The sequence below is a fragment of the Trypanosoma cruzi genome, genomic scaffold (assembly GCF_000209065.1).
Source record: "Trypanosoma cruzi strain CL Brener 1047053516425 genomic scaffold, whole genome shotgun sequence".
NCBI classification, from domain to species: domain Eukaryota; phylum Euglenozoa; class Kinetoplastea; order Trypanosomatida; family Trypanosomatidae; genus Trypanosoma; species Trypanosoma cruzi.
This window is the reverse complement of record NW_001849211.1, coordinates 5,618-26,995: the sequence shown is the minus strand read 5'-3', so window position 1 is coordinate 26,995 and position 21,378 is coordinate 5,618. Positions and strand designations below refer to the sequence as shown.

Sequence of the window (21,378 nt, the reverse complement as noted above, 5' to 3'; positions counted from 1 at the left end):
TACGGCATCCTTTTTAGTTTTTGCGTGTGAAGCCGTTTTTTTTTTTCTTCTTCTTTTTTTTTTCTCACATATTTTTCTATTCCATGAACGTTTCCATATTTTAATGTTTCCTTTCTGCATTTTTGTTTTCTTTTTTTTTTTTTCCCCTTTTTTTTTTCTTCTTCTTTTTTTTTTTTTTTTTTGTTTGTTTGTGTTTTTAATTTGTTTTCCTCGCACCTTTTTTTTTTTTTATTTCTTTTTATTTTATTTTTTTAAAATGGGGGACGTATGCGATGAGTACATGAGGAGAAGAAAAAAAAAATTATGTGTAATGTAAACACATACATATATATATGTATATGTGTGTGTGTATGTGTTTTTTCTTTTCTTTTTTTTCTTTTTTTTTTCTTTTTTGCGTGTGTGTGTGTGTGTGCTTCTCTTGCTATTTTCGATTTAATATATATATATATATTATATAATGTCAGGAATGGTTATCGGTGTACTTTTTTTTTTTTTTTTTCTTTGGGATTTTACACGATGTGGCAACATTTCCCCCTTACAGCATGCATCTTAACTTCTTGACATTTTTTTGTTTTTTTCTCACTAGAGGGTGGGGCGGGGTGGAAGGGCGGTGATGGAAAGACGGGAATCGGAAGTTGACCCCTTGGAAAGGCCTGGAAACAAATTATATGTCAGTGGGCAATGTAATGAGATTGTCTTGAACTGCTGGACGGAGTCTGCGAGGCGGCAATGTCTGCCAAGCCTCATGCGGGTTGACTCCCCCGACAGAAAACGAACACCATCTCCTCTGTATCATCCTTTATCATTGAGTACGAATACAGAGAAACAGCAGCAGCAACCTTTGCCGTGTATCAACCTGTCCGGTAGTGCTGGCTCTTTTCTTAATACCAGTGAGGATGAGGTGCTCATGGCGTGGAATGTGTCCCCCGACACCCAGCCTCAGGCTGACCCCGCCCAGGCACGCGGGAGAAGGCCACAATCGTCGGAGCTGCATCAGGCAATCAAGGTCGCATTGGGCAAGCGCTGGCGTCCCTACGCCAATGGCGCCATCCGACGCTACAATGTACCCTCCAGACTTAGGGGTGGGTCAGTCAATCATGATGGAAGGCAGGAGAGTCCGTTCAAATTTATCGAAGAAATGGCGCAGCGTCACGCGGAGGCGCAAGCGGAGAAACGTCTCCCGCACGATGTATTTGCTCCACAGCAATTGCCCCCCCGACAGTTTGTTGTGCGTCTCCCGGATGTGGACCCTAGGCGGGTAGCGGACGAGGTGAATGCAAAACCAAAGACGCTGTCAAATGCTGAGATACCGACGGAGTTATTGCACCGGAAGGTACTCTTTGACGCCACCTTGGGTGCGGTGAAGCCATACGCTTTGCGGGAGAGGGGGGATCAAGGGAAACTACAGCGGGGGAGAAGAAGAAAAAGGCCGGGAGAAGTACCTCCATCTATGCCGCTCACAGCCCTTTCACGTGATCCACTGGAAGTCTTTGTGGAGGCCATGCGATACCAACGACCCGCGTTGGGAGTTTATACCTTTGATGTATACTAAACGGAACATAGTACACGTACACGTACATACACAGACAGAGAGGGACCGATTGCTCTGAAATATAATATTTTCGATTTCCTACTTTGTTGTTGTTTTGCTGAACGCATGAAAGATGCAAACAATCAACAATAAAAAACAACAACAACAACAACAACAACAACAACAACAACAACAACGGAATTGCCACGACAAACACAAGGACCGCTTGTGGCATGCTGTAAGGATGATACATGGCAGAAAGAAGGAAACGAAGGGATAGAAATGTCATATTCCACCAAAATATACGCACGCACACACACACACACACATATATATATATGTATACATATATCCTCCTGCCTTATTTCTCTACCACCATTATCACCACCACTGTTGTTGTTGTTGTTGTTGACTATTCTTTTTTTTGTTGTTGCTGTTGCTGTTGTTCCTGCAGGTCACATTTTTTTTTTTTTTAACACTTAAGAGAAGAAAATCCAAAAAAAAAAAAAAAAAAAAAAAGAAGAGGGAGGGAGGGAGAAGAAGCAGAAACTTAAACAAACAAACAAACACAACAACAAGAAAGAAAGAAAGAAAACAACGGGTCAGGAGAAAAGAATTTCAGTAGGATTTTTGAGTCCTTTTTATTCTTTTACCCGTTAAACTACATACAGGCAGTTATTTCATTTCATTTTAAGAGGAAAAATAAATTTTTTTTTTTTTTAAAAAGAAAAGAAAATAATAATAAAAACGAGGGAGAGAGGGGGGGAGGGGAAACGTAATTATTATAAATAACATTAATAATTAAAACCAAAACCAAAATATAATAATAACAATAATTAAAAGCAACAACCGAACCATTCAAACAAACAAACAAAAAAAAGACACGAACTCATGCAGGGATATTTTGCACTCAACCAACCTGTTCTTCCGTCCGGCTGGCAGATGGCCTACACTGCGACTGGTCAACCATATTACATGGATCATAATACAAAGACCACACACTGGACGCTCCCGGAGACGGTCAGCTATTCCTTTGGAGGCTACTACAACCCAGTAATGGTAGCTGGTGCCGGCGGCGGCGGCGGTGGCCGCGGCGGGCGCGGTGGTCGTGGCCGCGGTGGTCGTGGTGGCATCGATCAAGGGAAACGTAAAACGAAGATGTGCATCTATTGGGAAAAAAATGGTGAATGCAACTGGGGCGATCGTTGCGCTTTTGCACATGGTCAAGGCGAGCTTCGTGCGACGGCAAACTCCGGGACCTCACAGCCTCAACAGCCATCGCAAGAGGGAGAAACGCCGGCGTCATAATTTGCAGTTCCGTGAGAAGACGGCTCACAGATCAGAATTCCCCTTTGGCGTGAAATCGGAAAAAAAAAAAACATAATAAAAAACAGAAACAAAAACAACAAGAAAGAAAGAAAGAAAGAAAGAAACGGAGAATACACAACATCAAAAAAAAGGGGGAGGGGGGGAGAAAAAAAAGATGAGGCGGAGTTTTTCCAAAGAGCAGCAGGGGAATGAGAGCAATGAAAAAAAAAAAAGAGTTACTTCCAGGAACCAATGTGGGGGGATGGAGAGATAGAAATAGGGAGGGAGAAAGAGAGAGAGAGAGAGGACACAAACAAACAAACGGAATTTTTTTTTTTTCCATGCTGTTTCAAGAACGCCGATCTGAGGGATTGAACTGGAGTTTCTTCTATATATATATACATATATATATTTGTGTGCATATATGTATATACCCCTGTGTGTATGTACATGTGTGTGTTTTATTTGTCTGTCTCTGCCGGTCCCTTTGAGTTTTTGTCCCTTTTCAATGCTTTTCAGTCTGCCTGTGCGTGCGTGCCTGTGCGTGTGTATGCGTGTATATATGTGTGCGTATCTGATTTTTCAGTTATAGAAAATAGGGGAGCGGTAGTGTTGAATAAAATGACCAAAGAGGGGTTTAGCTGCGATGGGGCATTTCTTTTTTGATTGGGGATTTATGTGAGGAAAGGAAGCGGCGGTCCTTTGCTTGTCGGTGTGCGTCGCTGTTAGGGGGCGGAAGGGCTTCAAAGGATCTTGGGGAAGGAGAAGGAGGGGAATGGAGGAGGAGGAGGAGGAGGGGAACTTTGGGAAAGTTTCCCTCGTGATTCTTCTTTGGGAGTGGCGCAAGCTTTTTTTCTTAAGTGAGGAGGCATGTGGATGGCGGGCAAAAAGGGCTACTTTTTGTGTTGACTTGTATCGCATGCATTTGACGCCAACGCCTTCTTCTTTACCGTTGCACGGAGGGGCTAACACACAGCGACAAGGATGCATTATGTGATGGGACGTCGATGACGACGTCGATGACGATGATAAATGTTGCGCTGCTGCCGGTGCCGCTGAAGTTCTTTTTTTTTTTTTTTTAAATTTCTTTTGACTTTTTTTTTTTCTTTACTTTTTTCAGACCTGTGTGGTGTCCCTTTTTGGCTTTTTTTGATTGCCATGAAGTGGGATCATGTGTGGTTGTTGTTTTCGTCCCGACTGCCTGTGCGAAGCGCTTCGACCGTAGAAGAACTCTCCTTCTCTGCCTCTCTTTGTGTGTGATGGGTACGAAATATTGGAGGCATGTTAACTGCCCGCTGCATTTCTAATCAATTTTTTTAAAATTTTCTTCTCTTCTCTTCTCTTCTCTTCTCTCTCTCTTTTTCTTTTTTTTTTTTTTCCTCTTTGCTTTATTTTTAGTCACTTATTCCTCTCCATGCGAAACGATGATACCGAAAAGTCCCCCAGAGCGTAAAGACAGTGGGAATGGAAATGAGAGGACAGCTCTCTTCTCATGCGACGTCTGTGATGACATGTTGTCGTGTTTCATGGCGGCAAGGAAAGCGGACCGACTTTGCTGGGAACAAAATTGTTTATTGCCGTCCTACGACAATGATGTTCTCATTGCCACATTCTTGACTTATCGATTGAGGTTGGCGATGCTGGAGGCGAAGACGGAGTACATTCAGCGGCGGCTGGAGGACACCGTGCCGTCGCGCGTGGCTTTTGCCTCGAAAGAGAGTGAGGAAGAAATGCGATGCGCCCTTCGCAAGCATACAGAAGCTGCCATAGAGCGTTTGGCGGAGGTTTCTGTAAGCTGTTGGGTTGAAGAAGATGTGCATTCGGAATTGTGTGCGTTTTGTGCAGGTCTGTTGGGAGACGAGAATCAAACGACACTGCGGGGCATTGTGGAGGAGATTTTGTTAGAGGCAACGACTTATAATTAAGGCCGAATTTGTATTTGCAGATATCGTCGACCGTACTGAATTTGGAATTCTGCACTGGCCTTCAACGAGGCTGCGTGTGTGAATGAAAGGATATATATTCCTTTTTATTGGTTATTATTATTATTTTTGCGCATGCTCTTTTTTATTTTATTTCCCTTTTTCTTTCTTTCTTTCTTTCTCTCTCTCTCTCTCTCTCTTTTTTTTTTTTTTGCATGTATGTACTTTGCCTTTAGATTTATTTTCTTCTCTGTGCTGCAGTCGGTTGAAAAAAGTGATGCATGCGAAAACCCGGTATCTTTTTTGGTTGGGCCTTATTGTGCTCTTGTGGACATTTACTGCTGGAAGAGAGGCCGCACAGCAGCCCACTGTGGCTCTTTTCAACGGGGAACATGGGACTATCATGTCTGTGGCTACGTGGAGCGACATTGACTTTGGCAGGCGTAGTGCGATGGGTGGTGGGAAGCGGCCTGCAAGGGTATTTGCGCTTGAAGCGACATTACCCGTGGTGGGTCAGGAGAAGTCAAGTAAAGATGATGAAAGAGTGAATAGGGATCTTTATTTTTTTCCGTACTGTTCAGCGACTAAGAATTCGGCTGACAAAGAGGATAGCAATGCGCCTTGTTCGCTGAGTCATTTTGAGGGGTATATCTTACTGCGCTTTCGTGGTGGGTGGGAGGAGAATTTTGCTGTCTCACTTTGGCAGGACTCCGCGCCGAGCATTGATGTTGAAGTTGCTGAACGTGTTTTTCGAGATTTAATTAACGACAGCAGCGCAACATTTCCCTTTGCCATTGACGACTCTTCGGATAAGGATTCGACATTCTCTGGCATTATGCGACGTTACGAACTTATAGAGAGTTGCAATGATTTCACAGACGAATGTTTCCAGGCACGGCTTATGACATACACTACGAGCTTTAAAGAGATACCATTAGGGAGGTATACGGGACGAGTGATATTCAGCGTAGGGCTTCCAGGGGCTTGGAACAGGCCGTGGGTTTTACGGCTTAAGAGCACGATGCCACATGATTCTCTTACAGGTATAGACATTGTGTTGCTTTTAGTGGATAAGAAAGGATCGTTTAATTGGGAATTGTGGCTGACTTCAAGTGGGTTTGGGCAACTATTTCTTGCTGTTTTGTGTGTCTTGGTGACGATGTGTTTCATTCTTGTCACGAAGGAGGTTGGAATGCGGCTTTCAGAGCCAACTGCATTGAATGGGCGTCGTACCACTGTTCTCTATGAGGAAACTGAATCTAACAATGGACATTGCCTTTCACTTTACCGGATTATGCTGGCTACTCAAGAGACGTGCGTGAAAATTTTCTCATGGCTATTTGTGGCAAAACGCGCAATGCACCGTTATTTTCATTCTTGGCCACGACGCAGGTGGGAAGGGGCGGCGTCAAATGTCGTGATATCAGCCGAGATGCGAGAAGTGGCCTCAAATGTAGAAGAAGATTCCCAACACATGGAACCTCAAAGTGACTGCGTGGAAATGAATGGTAGTAGTGAAGAGAGTGACGGCGATGAATACTTATGCCGTATATGTCGTTCCAAGAAACCAGTGGATGATTTATTTGCCCCATGTGCCTGCGATGGGTCTGCTAAATACGTGCATAAAAAGTGTTTGGAAAAGTGGCGTGCCATGACCTTGAACACGGAGCATCGAAGTGTGTGTGCCGAGTGTAAGACGCCATATAATTTGGTGGTGGAGAGGGTTCCCATTTCCCCAGATGAATTTCTACACAGTCCGGTTTGTGTCCCGGCGTGCCGTCTTATGGTTAAGCGTGCGGTTGGACCGCTTTTTTTAATTTTTCTGCTTTGGATCGGTGGTTATTATCTAAAGTTCTGCATGTATCTTGTTACTGGTCTGGATGAAGGGGTTGTGTGGTCTGCGGCAAACTTCTACCACTGGGTGCTAGGGATATACAGTGTTGTTGCTCTATGCTTGAATTTATGGGCTTTGGAGTATGTTCTGATTGATTTTGATGAGTCTTGGCAGCAGTTGTTACTTCTTATTATTTCTCTCTGCACTGTTGAGATTCCGCTGAATTATGTGGGCCAAATAACCCTCTCATGGCTTTTGAACAGACACTGGTCTCTGGAAGTATCGTACGGCTTGGGTATCATCGTTACGGCTGTGTCTTCCATTACACTACTTCCCCATCTGTATGTTTTTCTGCAGTCACTCTCAACCGAGCGTGAAGTTGTTCTGCCACGCGTAGAGGGGGTAGGAAATAGGATCATATTGTGAAATTTTTGTTGCTTTGACCTCTTTTTTTTTTTTTTTTGTGTGTTATTATGTGTTGTTCTTTATTATCTTTGTCTCGGATTCGCATGTCGTTGACCTTTTTTTTTTTTTTTTCTTCTTCTATTTTTCTATTTATTTATTTATATATATTTTTTCTCATCCTAACCCTTTTTCCCATCTTCATTGACCAGTGCTAACGGGTGTGTGCGTATATGCAGCAATGGAATCAGAGATGATTTTGTGTTAATTTCCATGAATTTTCTTCTTGATGCTCATTGAACCATACATATATATATATATATATATGTACCTACATGTATATATCTCTTCCTTTTCAATTTTCTTCTTTTTCTTTTATTTTTATTTATTAGTATTTGCTTTTTTCTTTGATAACTGTGCTCGGAAGGGAACTTGCAGAAAACTGACATGCTCCGTCGTAGTGCATTCTTTTTGTATTCCGGTGTCACGGCCCCTCTCGGAAAGGGACGTGTGGTGCCTCTCAAGTTTGACGGCCTGAAGCCCGTGTATGTGCCTAAGAGCTTCACAACGCAGTTTTTTGTTTTGGGTCTCTGGTCCATCAGTAACATGATACCAAACTTTATTTTTGGACTGTTGCTGATTGCGGGGGCACATGGAGGACTGACGGGCGCATGGCCACCGGATCCGCATTCACTGCACCCGTAGAAGCGCCTCATTCTCCTTTTTTTTTTTTGTTTGTTTTGTTAAATGTATGCAGAGGCAAAAAGCTCGTAAATATATTAGGGACTTGCGTAGGGAATTTGATTTGGAGTCAACAGGAGGAAGGAAGAATTTTTTATTTTTGTTGACTTCTGTGAATTATTAATATTTATGTATTTTGCGTCTGTGAGAATCTCTCTTTTTTTCTTTCTGCCCCCCATCTACTACTTTTTTTTTTTTTTTCTCTTCCATTCCGCTCGTCTCTCGTCTGTATTGGAGGGTGGCGGCGGGTGGCTGTGTTGGTGGTGGCGGTGATGATGATGAGTGCTGCAGACGTCAAATTTACAAGTAGGCAGAAAATGTATTGCGTCTTTTTTTTTTTTTGTTGCATGATGTTGTGGTGTTGGGCGGCGATTGCCTGAGGGGAAGTTTCCATGTGTTTGTCTTACACGTTCTTCTTCTTATTTATTTATTTATTTATTTATTTTTCAATGGACGGTGTGCTACCAACAGCCTTGTAAGTGTAGGCTATTTTACTAGACTAGAGCGGAAGGGGAGACGGATAGAGAGAGCAGCCGCCCAGCAATACCTTTCCAAGGAAAACATACATACATACATACATACATACATACATACATATACATACAGGCAGGCAGGCAGGCAGGCAGGCAGTTATATATATATGTATATGTTTATTTTTACTGTGTGTACATATTAAAGTTATTTTCATTTTGTGTTAAGGGAAAAGAGCGTATATCTATTTATCTCTATCTCTCTCTCTCTCTCTATATATATATATATATACATATATACAGTTTTCTTTTTTACGTGCCTCCGTCTGCGCGGAAATGGAGAACTACGAGGTCCTCAATCAACTAGGTGATGGAGCGTTTGGTCAGGTTGTGAAGGCATTGCATAGAAAAACGGGACAAATTGTGGCGATTAAAAAAATGAAGCAGAAGTACCATTCCTGGGAGGAGTGTGTAAAGCTGCCAGAGGTGACAGTGATGCGCCGCATTCATGGCCATCCGAATATAGTGAAGATGCGTGAAGTGATACGAGAAAAAAATGAGCTTTTCTTTGTATTTGAGTATATGGACGGGGACCTTCTGGGGGTCATCTGCAAGGCAAAGCAAATGCAGGGCCACACCACAGCCGGCAATGCCCCTCCCATACCATACCCGAAGATTCGAAGTTACATTTTTCAGCTTCTTCAATCCCTTGCATTCTTGCATCAACGTGGGTACTTTCACCGAGACATTAAACCTGAAAATTTGCTTGTGAAGAAGGACCCAACCACCGCGGCACAGGATGTGGTAAAACTGGCGGATTTTGGCCTCGTGAAGGAGATTCGGGCACGCCCACCGTTTACGGATTATGTTTCCACCCGATGGTACCGCGCTCCTGAGTTGTTGCTGCAAGATCGAGCGTACAGCAGCCCTGTGGATATATGGGCCGCTGGTTGTATATTAGCAGAACTTATAACCACCCGTCCTCTTTTTGCAGGTAGCAATGAGGTGGATCAGTTACACAAGATAATGGGTGTTCTTGGCTCACCCAATGAAAAAATCTGGCCAGAATGTTTTGCTCTTGCCAAGAAAATACGGTATTCATTTCCAGCAGTGAAGGGGGTGGGACTTGAGCGTGTGCTTCCCCCACATTTACCACCACAAGCCTTGGATTTAATGAAGCAGATGCTTAGTTACGACCCCAAGAAACGTCCCACAGCCCAACAGTGTCTTCAACATCCATATTTTAGTATTGGTCTCGATGAGGAGAATTTTTCACCTTCCAACGTGTCGAAACAGTTGGCGAACGCGGTGAAGAAGTATGTCTCTGGTCCACAAACCGCTCCGTCACGGAACACGCTTGTACCTATTGATCTCAATGCAAAGCGATCAAATGTAGGGGCCACAACGGCCATTTCAAAACAGGCGGGAGTGGGGAATCCCCCACCCCTGTCACCGCTGCAGGCGTTGTGTTCCCCCACAGCCACAGGTCTATCACCCGTGTTGCTTGGCGAGAAGGGAGACCACCATTTACCGGTATCGAAATTGACCCCTGCAGTTGGGTCTGAGGGCCATAAGAAACGAAAAGTTCTTTCGCCAAAACTTCCCTCTTTGTCTTGTGAAAAACTTAAGGGTGTTGTGACAGATGTTTTGAATGGCGGTGATGGGGGGAATAATAACGGCGATGTCGATTTAGATGCTCTTACGAAGGAGTTTGAAAATGAACTTGAAACACTGAAAGTTCTTCCACAACAGAAAAAACAAGTTAGCCTCTGCACGCTTGGTGACTCCGCGGCAAACAAGGTTTTTCATAGTCCAATATTTGGGAAATCCCTTTTAGTTCCGGGGGCGACCCATGCTTCACCGAAGGTGAACGAGGATGTAGTAGATTTTCTTAATTCTACTCGTTACAAGAGGTCTTCGTTTTCCCTAATGGAAAATGGTGGTCCATTGCATACAACGAGAAAGGCCTCTTTGAAGAAACAAGATCCCCTACCTTCATTGCCTCCAGCATTAGACAGTTGTCACCATGCTGTATCACCATCCATCAAGGCACTCTTGGCAAAACACATGAAGAAACGGAATGACTCCAATTCCTGAAGGGCGCACCGCTTTGAAGGGATTTTTGTTGGACGTACATTTGGTAGCGCGTTGCCCCTTGCACGATTGTAGATGACTGTATACGATGCTAACAGACAATCAAACACTATGGTAGACGGTGGTTCATTTGAGGATAAGAAAGAGAATGGGCGTTTTGAGATGTTTTAGAAATTCTCATGAAATCCCTTTTTTCTTAAAAAAAAAAAAGAAAATAATAATAATAATAATATATATATGTGTGTTGGTATTTTTATATGCATTTGTTCATATGTAGTTTTTTTTTTTTTTTTCTGAATAAAGGACTGATCCCTTCTCTTTTTTTTTTTTTTTTGCGTGTGTGTGACTTGCACTCCCTTTCTCTCTCTCTCTCTCTCTCTTTTTTTTTTTTTTTTCTTTCCCTTCCTTTCCCTTCTCTATAAATAAAACGAAAAAAAAAAAAAAAAAAAAAAACTGCGTTGCGTTCACGTTTGCGACTTCAAAGAGAACATAAAATTAACAACATTAAAATTAAAATACACACACACCCATCCACATTCAGTATTGAGAATATAAAAAAGGGTGTTTCCATTGTGAATATATATCTATATATATATTGACAATTTTACCAACCAAAAAGAAATACCCGCTGAGGGAGGTGCAGCAATTAGTGGGAAGGGAGGGAGGGGGGGGGAGACAGCAGAAGCCAAAGAAATTACAAGAGGGTCTTTGCATCTGCGATCTCTCTTTCTCTCTCTATATATATTTATATATTTATATATATTTGATTTTGTTTTGGAGTTGGCAGCCAAAAGTCATACCTGTTGTTGGCATCAATTATGAACGCTGTGCGGCCGGTGTGGGAAAGTGGCGTCATGCGCGGTGCAGAGTTGTTGGCAAATTCTTCTTATGGATTGTTATTTTTAATGGGGATTCTTATTGTGATTTGGGCCATCATTCTGTACTATTTTTTCTTGTTTCTGCGGGGTTTTGTCATGGACAGGCACCTCCGAAATATTCCGGAGGCACCGGGGAGAATCCCAGTGGTCGGCCACGCCCTTATTCTTATGGGGGGATCACCGTGGAGAAAAATGGCAGACTGGAGTCTTGATTCGTTTTCCCATGCGGATAGTAATAAAAAGAAGGATGCTCCGCGTACAAATCGACTTGTCAGATTTAATGTTCTTTATCAGCGCGTTGTGTACATCAATGATCCTTTATTATTGAAGCGGGTCCTTCTGACAAACCAGCGAAACTACGCCAAGGATGTTGAAACGTCATACAAACATTTCCTCTGTCTACTTGGAACTGGGCTTGTGACAGCGGAGGGAGAGCATTGGAAAAAGGGTCGCCTATTACTTTCCCATGCTATGCGCATAGATGTATTGGAGGAAGTTCCCAAAATGACAATCAAGGCAGTTGGAAGAGTCATGGATCAAATTGCCGCTATTGACGACAAAAATCCATTTGTGGATTTGAATGAGGCGTTCCGTCACATGACACTGCAAGTGATTGGAGAAACGACGCTTTCTTTGGAACCAGAGGAAACAGATCGTATTTTTCCGGCTCTTTACTTACCTGTTGTTCACGAATGCAATCGACGTGTATGGCAGCCGTGGCGTGTCGTGATGCCCTTCTTGGAAGGATTTCAAGAGCGTCGCCGCTGTTTGAAGGAGTTGAATCATGTAATTTGCGAGCTTATTTTGAAACGTTGGGAAGATCGCCACAAGCCGCATAAACGTGACATTATCTCACTCTGTTTATCTCAAATTGATAAAATGGATAACGCAATGGTGGTGCAGCTGCGCGACGATGTCAAAACCATTTTATTGGCGGGACACGAAACTTCAGCGGCGTTGCTAACATGGGCAACCTATGAGGTGATCAGTCACCCTGATGCGTGTGAAAAAATTGTGGAAGAGGCAAGAGTGTTGTTTGATCCGGCACGCTGCGAAGAGAAGGTTGTGACACCAGAAGGAAAGACGTGGGGCATTCCCACCGCATCGGATGTACGCAACACACTACGATGGTCTCCGGCTTGTCTTCGTGAAACACTACGAAAGCACTCGGTTGTTCCCTTGGTCATGCGGCGTGCTTTGAAAAACGACGTATGGCCTGCCTCCATAACTGGGCTTGATGGGGACGTCACTATTCCCGCAGGCTGCTCGGTGGCTGTAGGGATCCAGGCGGTGCACCGGCGCCCGGATATCTGGCCAGATCCTGATGCATTTAAACCAGAACGTTTCCTTGACGTGAAGCTTGAAAATAACTTTACCACCCCGAATCATGAGGCATACAAGGACACCGTTGACCCGTATGCATTTATTCCCTTTATTAACGGTCCGCGCAACTGCCTTGGACAACATCTTTCTTTGATGGAGACAGAGGTGGCACTAGCGTACCTATTTCTGAACTGGGATTTGCGTTTCTACGGTGCTGACGCTGGCGCAACGGATGTGGAGAAGCGCTTATTTCAGGAAGAGGTTGGGCGCCCACACGTTTTTATGTTTCCCATTGTACCCCAAAATGGCCTCAAAGTGGTGGGGACGCCCCGCATCTGAATGTGGAGCGCTAGCGAAGGTCGCCACAAAAAGAAAAAAAGAAAAAAGAAAAAAAATGTGTGGAGGAGAAAAGTGATTTAAAGGTGGAGGGGGCGATGAGGAAAAAATGAGTTTTTTTTTTTTTTAATGAAAACCGAAGGACGAGGTTTTTTTTTCTTTTTTTATGGGAATTGGCTTAAGAAAGAAAAAAAAGGTTTTGGACTTATCTTCTTGTTTTGGATTTTAGCGCAGTGCGCTTTGTTTATATGTGTGTATGGGGAGGGGGAGATAAGGGGGGCGTGGACGTTGTGGCACGTGTGCGACCCGTCATCTTTTCCACCCCGAAAGAGACAAGAGGCATTAACTGGAGGGGAGGGGGTTTGGGGTCAGGGGAAATGCATTTTTTAAAGAGTCTCATTAATGCACTGGGAAGAGGGGTGGGGGGGTGAAGTTAATTCCTGGTAATGAACTGAAATTATTTGTAATGCTTAGACGCCACACGTATTGGGGAGGTCCCGCTGTTGAAAGTTACTAAGAACCAAATATGAACAAGAACACAGAAATGTTTTGGGACGGCCTGGATAGGGGACGCAGTGTGAAGCCATGCAACTGCATGACAGCAACAGTTGGTATTTTTTTTTTTTTGGAAGGAAATGTAGCTGCGTTTTTGCCACGCTTGTGGTCTTTCCCACTTATTCACATTCACAATTATTTGACTTGTTGAAGACACACGTTTACAAAGTTGAATGAATTGGAGAAAAACAACAACAAATTTTTTTTTTTTTTTTTTTTTTTAGCCGGCAGAGATCATATATATATTTTTGTCTTTGTGTGTGTTCTGGTTTGGGTGCTATTTTGTATATGTGCGTCTATTATCTGGGGGAGAGGGAGGGAGGTGAAGGGGCATTTAGTCTTTTCTACGCGTTTAGGGCTGGGTGGACGGGGTAGCAACGCCACCGGAGTGAAACCATACATATTGTCTTCTTTCATTAATGCTCAAAGAGGCCTCTGAGTACATTTGTTCCAGCGGTGGGGCTGATGGGTGTGCTTAGGATTGACGATTCGAAGACTGTGAAGCTAAAAATCTATTTTTTTTTTTTTTTACGTATGTTTGTTTGTTTTGTGTGTATGTGAGTGGAGGAAAAGGGCTTGATTTCTTCCAAATACGTATGCATGTTCACTGGGTATTTCACGTTCTGGTTCTTGAGTAAATCTCCGTGCCCACGGGGTGGGAGTTGGACGCATCACGGCTAACGTTTGGTGCGGTGGGCGATCGGCGTTCGTTTCGTGAGGGAACGGAGAGTGTTGGCGGGGTGGGAGCGTGTCGGTTGATCTGAGGAAGGGAATGATGGGTGGGTACGACAGAAGTGAGGGCTTCTTAAAGAATGAAAATAGAAGTTTTTCTGCTCATTTTCTTCTATCATTATTATTATTATTTCTATTTGGAGGGACGTGCCTGTCCGCCCGTTGGCATCCGCGACGTGCCATTTTATTCTTTTTTTTGGTTTTGTTTTGTTTTGCCTGCTTGACGCCCTTCATTTTAGTGCTTTTTTTTGTTGTTGTTGTTTTGGCGCACAGCGCGGATGAAAGGGACGTTAGGGGGCAGGTACGGCGTAGGGAAGATCCTGCACCTCCTGCAGGAAAAGCATGGCTGGCTCGCAAGCGATGCGCACGTCTTCTTCCTCGCTGGGAATTGGCAGGACGATGTGCGAAGATGGGTTACCCGACATCAGCAAAGACGCAAACATGGAGGACGGCCTACGCCACCGCAAACACAATCCGCGAGGGATTGGGCGAAGATGAAAGACGGGTTCGCTTCCAAGAGGCAGTTTCTTGAAATGACGGTCAGTGACCCGCAAGGCAGCTCTACCCCTATGAACGCATTCTACGTATTCGACGATGCAAACCCGAGAATGCCTCTGCTAGAAAGGGAAGATGACCATGGAGAAGTGGTAACATTTCCTTTTACCACGACGGAGGCGGCGTCATACATTAGGCACGATAAACAAAAAATCTGGACTGGGAACTCAACCGAGCTGTCGACGTGTATGGGATCATCGGTAAATGAGTTGTCTGGTGAATACTTGAGAAGTCACACTTTGCTACGCGATTTAAGATTGGCATTTTTGCCTCGACAGGCGGCCGATCTTCTTGCTGTGGATTTTGTGGGGGAAACATCATCAATGGGAACATCACCCGAGCGTTTTTTTACAGATATGCACACTCGGGATTCCCTTGTGAATGTAATGGCATTGGGCACACACCTTCTTCGGCCTTCAGGTGCGTTGCTGTTACGATTTCCTTTTTGTGTGAGGCCACAGGACAAACCTGTCATCTCTGCGGTCAGACAACATATGAGGTGGTGTTTTCAGGTAGCCGCATGTGAGGTGGACAATGACCATCTCTATTGTATGGGGTACCGACACGCCACATGGCACCCGATCACGCCAGAACCAAAGTCCCCATTTCCTGGGCTTTTTCAAAAGTCCATGCGTCGTCCCAAGAAGTGGAACCCACGCAGGAAAAAGGATCGGAATTACTTTTTAGCGCTGAAACCTGGCTTTACAGATGCACCACTGGTAAAAGAGCCCCTGGGTCGTGCGATTGAAGAGGAGGTGCGTGTTTCTAAAAAGGTTGAGGAAAAGGCAGATGCCTTGTTTGGTGTTTCTCTTGGGATGGTTGAAAGAAGAGCGCATCAAAGCAAACGAGATGACTAGTGTGCCGTGTTGCTATCGCTATGGAATGTGCCACACTGGTTGCAAAGCCAGTTCAATATATATATATATATATATATATATTCTCTGTGTTTTAAATGAGGCTGCAAAGAAACACATATTTTTGCCTTATGTGACCGGGTAAAGGGAACGTAAAGACATGCTGTGCCTCTCTCTTTCTCTTCTTTTTTGCTGCCTTATTTATTTCCTTATTTTTCTCTACCTTATTGTTAGCGCTACTGAGGGGAGGTGTATGTGTGTGTGGTGAGATGCATGGTCAACGATGTGAGGCACCGGCACCAACGGGAGTTTTCTTCTTCCGTTTTTTTGACTGTTTCTTGTTACTGATTGGACTGCTTGTGGTTTACTTGGCGGTGAAGCTGGAGTACCAGGTGGACCTATTGAGTGCCGTGTGGAACGTGTACTTGAAGCCTAATTATGATGATGATCTTTGAGTCCTGTCGACAATTGGCTCTTGCAGGCGCTTACGGGGGAGTTGACGTTCCTTTTGCATGCATATTCTTCTTTTTTTCTTGTTGCCGTGGTGAACAGTAGCAGTGACAAAAGGGAAACATATGCGGCTCCGGGGTTGGCGGTCGTACTTTGTTGAGAAACTTCCGTGGGCGTTATTTTATGCCCGATTTTTTGTTTCACTTCCTCTCCATTTGAGAGTTTTTTTTTTTTTTTTTTTTTGCGTGACTTATTATTTAACTACACGTTCTGTTTTGCTCGTTTGTGGTGTTTGTTTGTTGTTTTCTCCCACTAGTGTTGGTCAGAAGCTTTAAGAAGGGAGTTTATATATATATATATATATATTCTTCTTCCGTGAAGGAATGAGCATGACATTGCACTGGGTTGCCTCACTGTTTTTTTTACTGTGCGTGTCCCTGTGTGTTCATGGGAATCGTGGGAGGGTCCAGCTGCCCTTTTCCGTTGTGTCGCGGATGAGTGGAGATTGGGGCGTTGAGGTGCACTCACCGTGTGATCCGTTTATTGTCGCAGGTACGCTCACAGTGGACGGTGGGACGATGACGGTGGACTGGATTCACGAGACCTTCGCGGGTCCTGATTTGGAGTCGGCCGCAGACGAGGGGGAGAACATCCTGCACGCCGGCGGGTTGCATGCCTTCATCACAAATGCGTGGGAGTTGACGCCGCCGTTGTACACCGTCTGCGGCGGGGGGCAATCGAACACTTTGAACACACCGCATCGTCCTGGGTTGGGGAGCACGATGGAGACGACGGAGCTTGCGGAGCATACTGGAGTTCTTCTCAAAAATCCCAAGAGTGATTTGCGGGAATGTCAAACGGCATCACGGGATGTGTTTATTCGTCTGCTTGGTGGCTGCACTTACGGAATTCAAAGCGACCACTGGAGGATGAAGGAATCCTTGCAATTTGTTGAGGTGCAATTTCATGTGCCAAATATGACAAGGCATTGCGCGGAGATGAACGGGGCATTTGAAGTCCAACAGGGGGCAATAAAAAAGGAAATGAGGGGAAACAAGGACCGAAACCCTTGGCTGGGCAGTGCCAGAGGGAGACCCAATGAAAAGGGACATGTCATGGAACAAAATGCACGGGATGGTGCGATTGTCATCCGGTTAGTGCGCCGCCAGACACAAATAAAGTCCAAATAGAGATTGTGTCATGGAGCGGCCAATTTACTTCTAGGACCATATGGGGAAAGAAAGAGGAGGTGTTTGTGCTTCTGCAATGACGTGCCGCACTCTTTGCCTTTAGATTTTTTTTTGTCCCAGACACTCCAGCGAAGTGTGCGATGGATTTGTGGGTCTTAACTTCACGATAATAATAATAATAATTTACCCCTCCCCCCGCGCACCACTGTTTTTCCCTTTTTTTTTTTTTGTTATCTTTTTTCACTTTTTACATTTCCAATGATAACACAAAACACCACCACAAGAAAAAGAAAGGGAGGAGGAGGAGGAGGAGGAAATATGTCGTCAGAAGTAGTGGAGGAAAGTTGGCTGGTTTATTTTCTAGAACAAGGATGGCTCCCCTTTTTTATCATGGGAGTGATTATACTTGGTCTCAGGATGTACAATGTACGCCAGCGTGAGGAGCAGCGGCAATTACTTCGAGAAGGTCTTCTTTCGGAATTGAATTATCAAAAAATATTAAGCAAACGTCACCGGGAGTGACTGAGCGCATGGTTTTATGTCTCTTTATGTGTTTGCACATATATATATGAGAGGATCTGCAGGGCCGTTTTTGTTTTGGCAGTTTTTTTACTGCAATTTTTGGTTGCGTTGCGTTTATTTTATAATTTTACTTTTTATTTTTGTCTTTAAAAGCCCTACCGCCACCACCACCATTAACAACAACAGGGAAAGAAAAGAGGGAAGAGGACGTTAATAACTCTCCTGAGTATATAATGTGATGCCTTTTTACACGAGAACTCTGCGCACTTTTTTTTTTTTTTTTGTAAATGATATCTTCTGATGTTAATTGCCGGAATAAAGGTGTGAAGTAAAGAGAAAGAGTGGGAAAGTAGGATAACATGTCGCTTGCCGAGATGGATGCACAACAACACCTTGCCGTTCTTGGTTTGTCAAAATGCAGTGAAAATGACACCCTTGACAGGCTGCTGGCCGGAGCAGAACGGGGACCATCTGTAGACCTCAATGATTGGGGTGATGGGTGCGATTTGTGCGTTGATGCGCCTTCCCAACCGTCGCCCGCGGCCCGCGCAGCCCCAGTCATGGAGGACAAGAGCGAACCGAAACGTTTAAAACGGAAAAGGACGTCGACTTTGGATGCGGAAGAAGACGAGTTCCGTTCGAAAGCAACCGCGGAGTCACGGGCTTTCCGCGGCCAATTTCCGGCTTTTGCGGATGCCCCCTTGAAAAACAAAAACATACCACCTTCTTCTTCACTTTCCACGGTGTTTGAAGCGGATAAGGCGTGCGTGGATGCCGAATCGCTGCCTCCTTTAAATGAACTTGTGCATAGCAAGTTGCTGCGGCCGCTAACTGAGTGTCTTCACATAACATCCCTAACGTGCATTCAAAAGCAGAGCTGGACACCCATGGTTGACAGGACGCGTGATGTTCTTCTACGGAGCGAAACGGGGAGTGGGAAGACGCTGGCGTATGCTCTTCCTCTGCTCCATCAGTTGCTGTGTGAGTGTGATGCGCGACCAATTCAGCGTCAGATTGGAAGTATTATTATTGTGCTTTGCCCCACTCGAGAGCTGGTTGTGCAGGTGACAGATGTGCTTAGTGTTCTCGCTCGATGTGCGCTGTTTTTGACGGTGGGTGGTATTCACGGTGGTGAAAATCGGCACAAGGAAAAGGCAAGACTGCGTAAGGGGGTTCCCCTCTTGATAGCGACACCCGGGAGACTTCTTGATCATCTCAGGGCGACCGTGTCTTTCTGCGTTGCCTCAACGCAGACAATTGTCCTTGATGAGGCTGATCGATTACTGGATATGGGGTTTGAGCGGGCTATAAAGGAGATTATGGGGCTATTATTGGAGAAGACAGAGAACTCAGCTTGTTCATGTGATGAAATATTTACAGAGACAAGGGAAAAATATACTCTCAAGCGCGTTTTGGTATCGGCAACGATAACTGCTGAGGTTGAGAGGCTTTCACATTTTGCGCTTCGCAGCAACGTTGTTCGTGTAGGTGAGACAGAGGATACCTTCTCCATCCCTTCCTCACTTCGCCAGCACTACGCATTGGTACCGATTAAGCATCGACTCTCAACCCTCATTGGCTTTCTTCGCTCCCAAATTGATGCTGGTGCTCAAAGAATTATTGTTTTTGTCTCCACCGCTGATAGCGCAGAATTTCATTACCGTTTGCTATCACGCCTACAATCCCCTTTTTGCGACAGGAGAAAAGAAGTTTTATTTAAAGGTGCATCCAAGCAAAATGCTCGCCAATACGGTGTGAAGCGGCGGGTAGAGGAGGCCAACAGACATGTACAAAACCAGAGCGAGGCCATTGTCACCTTTGAGGATGATTCGGGCAGTGAGGATGATAATGATGAGGGGCAGACGCTCTCAGGTAGAAACGCTCTTCTTGATGTCAACATATTGAAGTTGCATGGCAACATGTCGCAGGTTGACCGGGCCTCTGTTTTTAAAGCCTTCAAACACGTCGGTGGAGCTGCTCGGCGTTCTCTAAAGGGTGTCCTGTTCTGTACAGATGTGGCTGCCCGAGGATTGGATATGCCACGAGTGGACTGGATTGTGCATTACGATCCTCCGACAGATCCAGCGTGTTACGTTCATCGTATTGGACGCACCGCTCGCATTGGCAACGTTGGGGACTCTCTGCTGTTCCTCATGCCACACGAGGCAGGATACGTCCCATACTTAAGTAAATTTATTGCGAAGGAGAGCGGGAGCTCTTTTACGGGAAATGAGGCGGCAGCAGTAGTGGCAACAATGGAAAAGAGGAATTACGAGTCGTTTCTTTATTACCTGGCAAAGTTGGATCCAAAATCGAACCACATTTGGATGCAAAGTACGGCTACTCTCGAGCGCGCCATCAGTCGACTTGTCATGAATCGAGAGGAACCTGTAAATGAGTTGCCCGCTGGAGATGCGAGCCGAAACGATGATCTCACTCGACTTGCACTGTTCGCATACCAGTCTTACATACGAGCTTACGCAGGGCACTCCCGAGAGCTTAAAACTCGATTTTTTAATTTGGATATGCTTCACCTTGGCCACATTGCACACAGTTTTGGTCTTGACAAGAGACCCAGTGAAGTTCGGGCACAGCTGCAGAATCTTATTATGGAGGACAGGAAGATCGCGAGAGAGGCGTCTTCTCTCAACACACAAGAGAGGGTAAGAGGGTGTGATGGCTCTCGAGTTCGCAGGAGACTTCAGGTGGAAGTACGTCATGATGATCGGTACCGAAGTATGATTGTGCAGAAGCAGCGCAAGGTGACGCGTGACTGGTTTCAAGGGAAGAAAGACGGGGTACCGAAAAATAAAACTCTTCAATTTACGGAATTTGACGCGTAATACGCTTGAAGATGGGAATAGGAACGAAATTCACACGGAATGAATAGCGCAATTACAAACCCAAGAAAAAGAAGACTCATATTGCACCCAATTTAATATATATATATATATAGTTATTGTTAACATTGTTATTAATTTTTTATGGCATGAGCTGTCATTTTTCCCATGGAAGCTAACTGCGCTTGCGTCATTCTTATTCTTTGTTTATTATTATTATTATTATTTTTATTTTTGTATGTGTAATTCAAACATGTTTCACAGTTGATTGTTTTGTACTTTATTGATTGAAGGGAGCCAAAGAACCATGACGACATACCGGGATTTCAAACTCACGGACATCATGGAATTCAACTTTGTAAATCTGGATCAGTTGACGGAGACCTACAGCACCTCGTTCTACGGTGAGTATCTCACACACTGGCCCGAGTATCAGCGTATATGTGTCCACCCGACGACCGGCATTTGTATGGCGTACGCACTTGGCAAGGCTGAGGGGAAGGGCGAGGATTTCCACGGGCACGTGTCTGCAGTGACAGTGGCGCCGATATTTCGTCGTCTTGGCTTGGGAGCGGCACTCATGAAGGAGCTCGAGGCCACAACGTCACTTGTTCACAATGCGTACTTTGTGGACTTGTTTGTGCGGCAAAGCAACAAGGTCGCCCAAGAAATGTACCATAAACTGGGATACATTGTCTACCGACGCGTGCTTGGTTACTACCGAGGCGATGGCCCCAAAGGGACGTTTAAGGATGACGAAGATGCATTGGATATGCGCAAGGCCATGCTTCGTGACAGGGAGCGAGGGAGGAGTAGCGTGATTCCTCTTGCTAAACCCATC

The 21,378-nt window shown here is 44.8% G+C and overlaps 13 protein-coding genes across 13 annotated transcripts, besides 43 other annotated features; all 13 read left to right on the top strand.

The window, feature by feature from the left end:
* Nucleotides 1-21,378: a sequence feature (heterozygous, non-Esmeraldo-like haplotype).
* Nucleotides 36-63: a microsatellite.
* Nucleotides 120-253: a sequence feature (A-rich).
* Nucleotides 325-354: a microsatellite.
* Nucleotides 356-393: a microsatellite.
* Nucleotides 431-459: a sequence feature (AT_rich).
* Tc00.1047053509719.80 (hypothetical protein, conserved) lies at nt 614-1,552 on the top strand (the record flags this gene model as incomplete). The annotated part of the gene is made up of 1 exon (XM_805256.1): nt 614-1,552. The coding sequence occupies one exon, from the start codon at nt 614-616 to the stop codon at nt 1,550-1,552; it is 939 nt and encodes a 312-aa protein (XP_810349.1).
* Nucleotides 1,670-1,728: a microsatellite.
* Nucleotides 1,846-1,882: a microsatellite.
* Nucleotides 1,923-1,978: a microsatellite.
* Nucleotides 2,028-2,053: a microsatellite.
* Nucleotides 2,230-2,279: a sequence feature (AT_rich).
* Nucleotides 2,308-2,338: a sequence feature (AT_rich).
* Nucleotides 2,423-2,839, top strand: Tc00.1047053509719.69 (hypothetical protein, conserved; the record flags this gene model as incomplete). The annotated part of the gene is made up of 1 exon (XM_805259.1): nt 2,423-2,839. The coding sequence occupies one exon, from the start codon at nt 2,423-2,425 to the stop codon at nt 2,837-2,839; it is 417 nt and encodes a 138-aa protein (XP_810352.1).
* Nucleotides 2,602-2,628: a microsatellite.
* Nucleotides 2,900-2,937: a microsatellite.
* Nucleotides 2,939-2,964: a microsatellite.
* Nucleotides 3,105-3,145: a microsatellite.
* Nucleotides 3,229-3,272: a microsatellite.
* Nucleotides 3,365-3,411: a microsatellite.
* Nucleotides 3,595-3,636: a microsatellite.
* Nucleotides 3,901-3,956: a sequence feature (A-rich).
* Nucleotides 4,162-4,218: a sequence feature (GA-rich).
* Nucleotides 4,264-4,764, top strand: Tc00.1047053509719.60 (uncharacterized protein; the record flags this gene model as incomplete). The annotated part of the gene is made up of 1 exon (XM_805255.1): nt 4,264-4,764. The coding sequence occupies one exon, from the start codon at nt 4,264-4,266 to the stop codon at nt 4,762-4,764; it is 501 nt and encodes a 166-aa protein (XP_810348.1).
* Tc00.1047053509719.56 (hypothetical protein, conserved) lies at nt 4,847-7,021 on the top strand (the record flags this gene model as incomplete). The annotated part of the gene is made up of 1 exon (XM_805258.1): nt 4,847-7,021. The coding sequence occupies one exon, from the start codon at nt 4,847-4,849 to the stop codon at nt 7,019-7,021; it is 2,175 nt and encodes a 724-aa protein (XP_810351.1).
* Nucleotides 4,901-4,973: a sequence feature (GA-rich).
* Nucleotides 7,117-7,160: a sequence feature (A-rich).
* Nucleotides 7,301-7,342: a microsatellite.
* Tc00.1047053509719.53 (hypothetical protein, conserved) lies at nt 7,445-7,702 on the top strand (the record flags this gene model as incomplete). The annotated part of the gene is made up of 1 exon (XM_805257.1): nt 7,445-7,702. One exon carries the CDS (start codon nt 7,445-7,447, stop codon nt 7,700-7,702), a length of 258 nt encoding a protein of 85 aa, XP_810350.1.
* Nucleotides 8,158-8,183: a microsatellite.
* Nucleotides 8,299-8,335: a microsatellite.
* Nucleotides 8,342-8,368: a microsatellite.
* Nucleotides 8,483-8,508: a microsatellite.
* Nucleotides 8,545-10,305, top strand: Tc00.1047053509719.50 (protein kinase, putative; the record flags this gene model as incomplete). Its single annotated transcript, XM_805254.1, has 1 exon — nt 8,545-10,305. The coding sequence occupies one exon, from the start codon at nt 8,545-8,547 to the stop codon at nt 10,303-10,305; it is 1,761 nt and encodes a 586-aa protein (XP_810347.1).
* Nucleotides 10,499-10,541: a sequence feature (AT_rich).
* Nucleotides 10,655-10,682: a microsatellite.
* Nucleotides 10,684-10,717: a repeat region.
* Nucleotides 10,723-10,755: a microsatellite.
* Nucleotides 11,039-11,067: a sequence feature (AT_rich).
* Nucleotides 11,121-12,842, top strand: Tc00.1047053509719.40 (cytochrome P450, putative; the record flags this gene model as incomplete). The annotated part of the gene is made up of 1 exon (XM_805253.1): nt 11,121-12,842. The coding sequence occupies one exon, from the start codon at nt 11,121-11,123 to the stop codon at nt 12,840-12,842; it is 1,722 nt and encodes a 573-aa protein (XP_810346.1).
* Nucleotides 12,870-12,898: a microsatellite.
* Nucleotides 12,871-12,915: a sequence feature (T-rich).
* Nucleotides 13,594-13,616: a microsatellite.
* Tc00.1047053509719.30 (hypothetical protein, conserved) lies at nt 14,405-15,538 on the top strand (the record flags this gene model as incomplete). Its single annotated transcript, XM_805252.1, has 1 exon — nt 14,405-15,538. One exon carries the CDS (start codon nt 14,405-14,407, stop codon nt 15,536-15,538), a length of 1,134 nt encoding a protein of 377 aa, XP_810345.1.
* Nucleotides 15,594-15,619: a microsatellite.
* Tc00.1047053509719.28 (hypothetical protein, conserved) lies at nt 15,805-15,990 on the top strand (the record flags this gene model as incomplete). The annotated part of the gene is made up of 1 exon (XM_805263.1): nt 15,805-15,990. The coding sequence occupies one exon, from the start codon at nt 15,805-15,807 to the stop codon at nt 15,988-15,990; it is 186 nt and encodes a 61-aa protein (XP_810356.1).
* Nucleotides 16,208-16,228: a microsatellite.
* Nucleotides 16,331-16,351: a microsatellite.
* Nucleotides 16,369-17,175, top strand: Tc00.1047053509719.26 (hypothetical protein, conserved; the record flags this gene model as incomplete). The annotated part of the gene is made up of 1 exon (XM_805261.1): nt 16,369-17,175. One exon carries the CDS (start codon nt 16,369-16,371, stop codon nt 17,173-17,175), a length of 807 nt encoding a protein of 268 aa, XP_810354.1.
* Nucleotides 17,434-17,697, top strand: Tc00.1047053509719.23 (hypothetical protein, conserved; the record flags this gene model as incomplete). Its single annotated transcript, XM_805260.1, has 1 exon — nt 17,434-17,697. The coding sequence occupies one exon, from the start codon at nt 17,434-17,436 to the stop codon at nt 17,695-17,697; it is 264 nt and encodes an 87-aa protein (XP_810353.1).
* Nucleotides 17,470-17,490: a microsatellite.
* Nucleotides 17,811-17,839: a sequence feature (AT_rich).
* Nucleotides 18,057-20,540, top strand: Tc00.1047053509719.20 (ATP-dependent DEAD/H RNA helicase, putative; the record flags this gene model as incomplete). The annotated part of the gene is made up of 1 exon (XM_805251.1): nt 18,057-20,540. One exon carries the CDS (start codon nt 18,057-18,059, stop codon nt 20,538-20,540), a length of 2,484 nt encoding a protein of 827 aa, XP_810344.1.
* Nucleotides 20,630-20,683: a sequence feature (AT_rich).
* Nucleotides 20,745-20,770: a microsatellite.
* On the top strand, nt 20,845-21,378 carry Tc00.1047053509719.9 (N-acetyltransferase complex ARD1 subunit, putative; the record flags this gene model as incomplete). Its single annotated transcript, XM_805262.1, has 1 exon — nt 20,845-21,378. A coding segment is annotated over one exon (534 nt), but the record flags the coding sequence as incomplete, so codon positions are not given.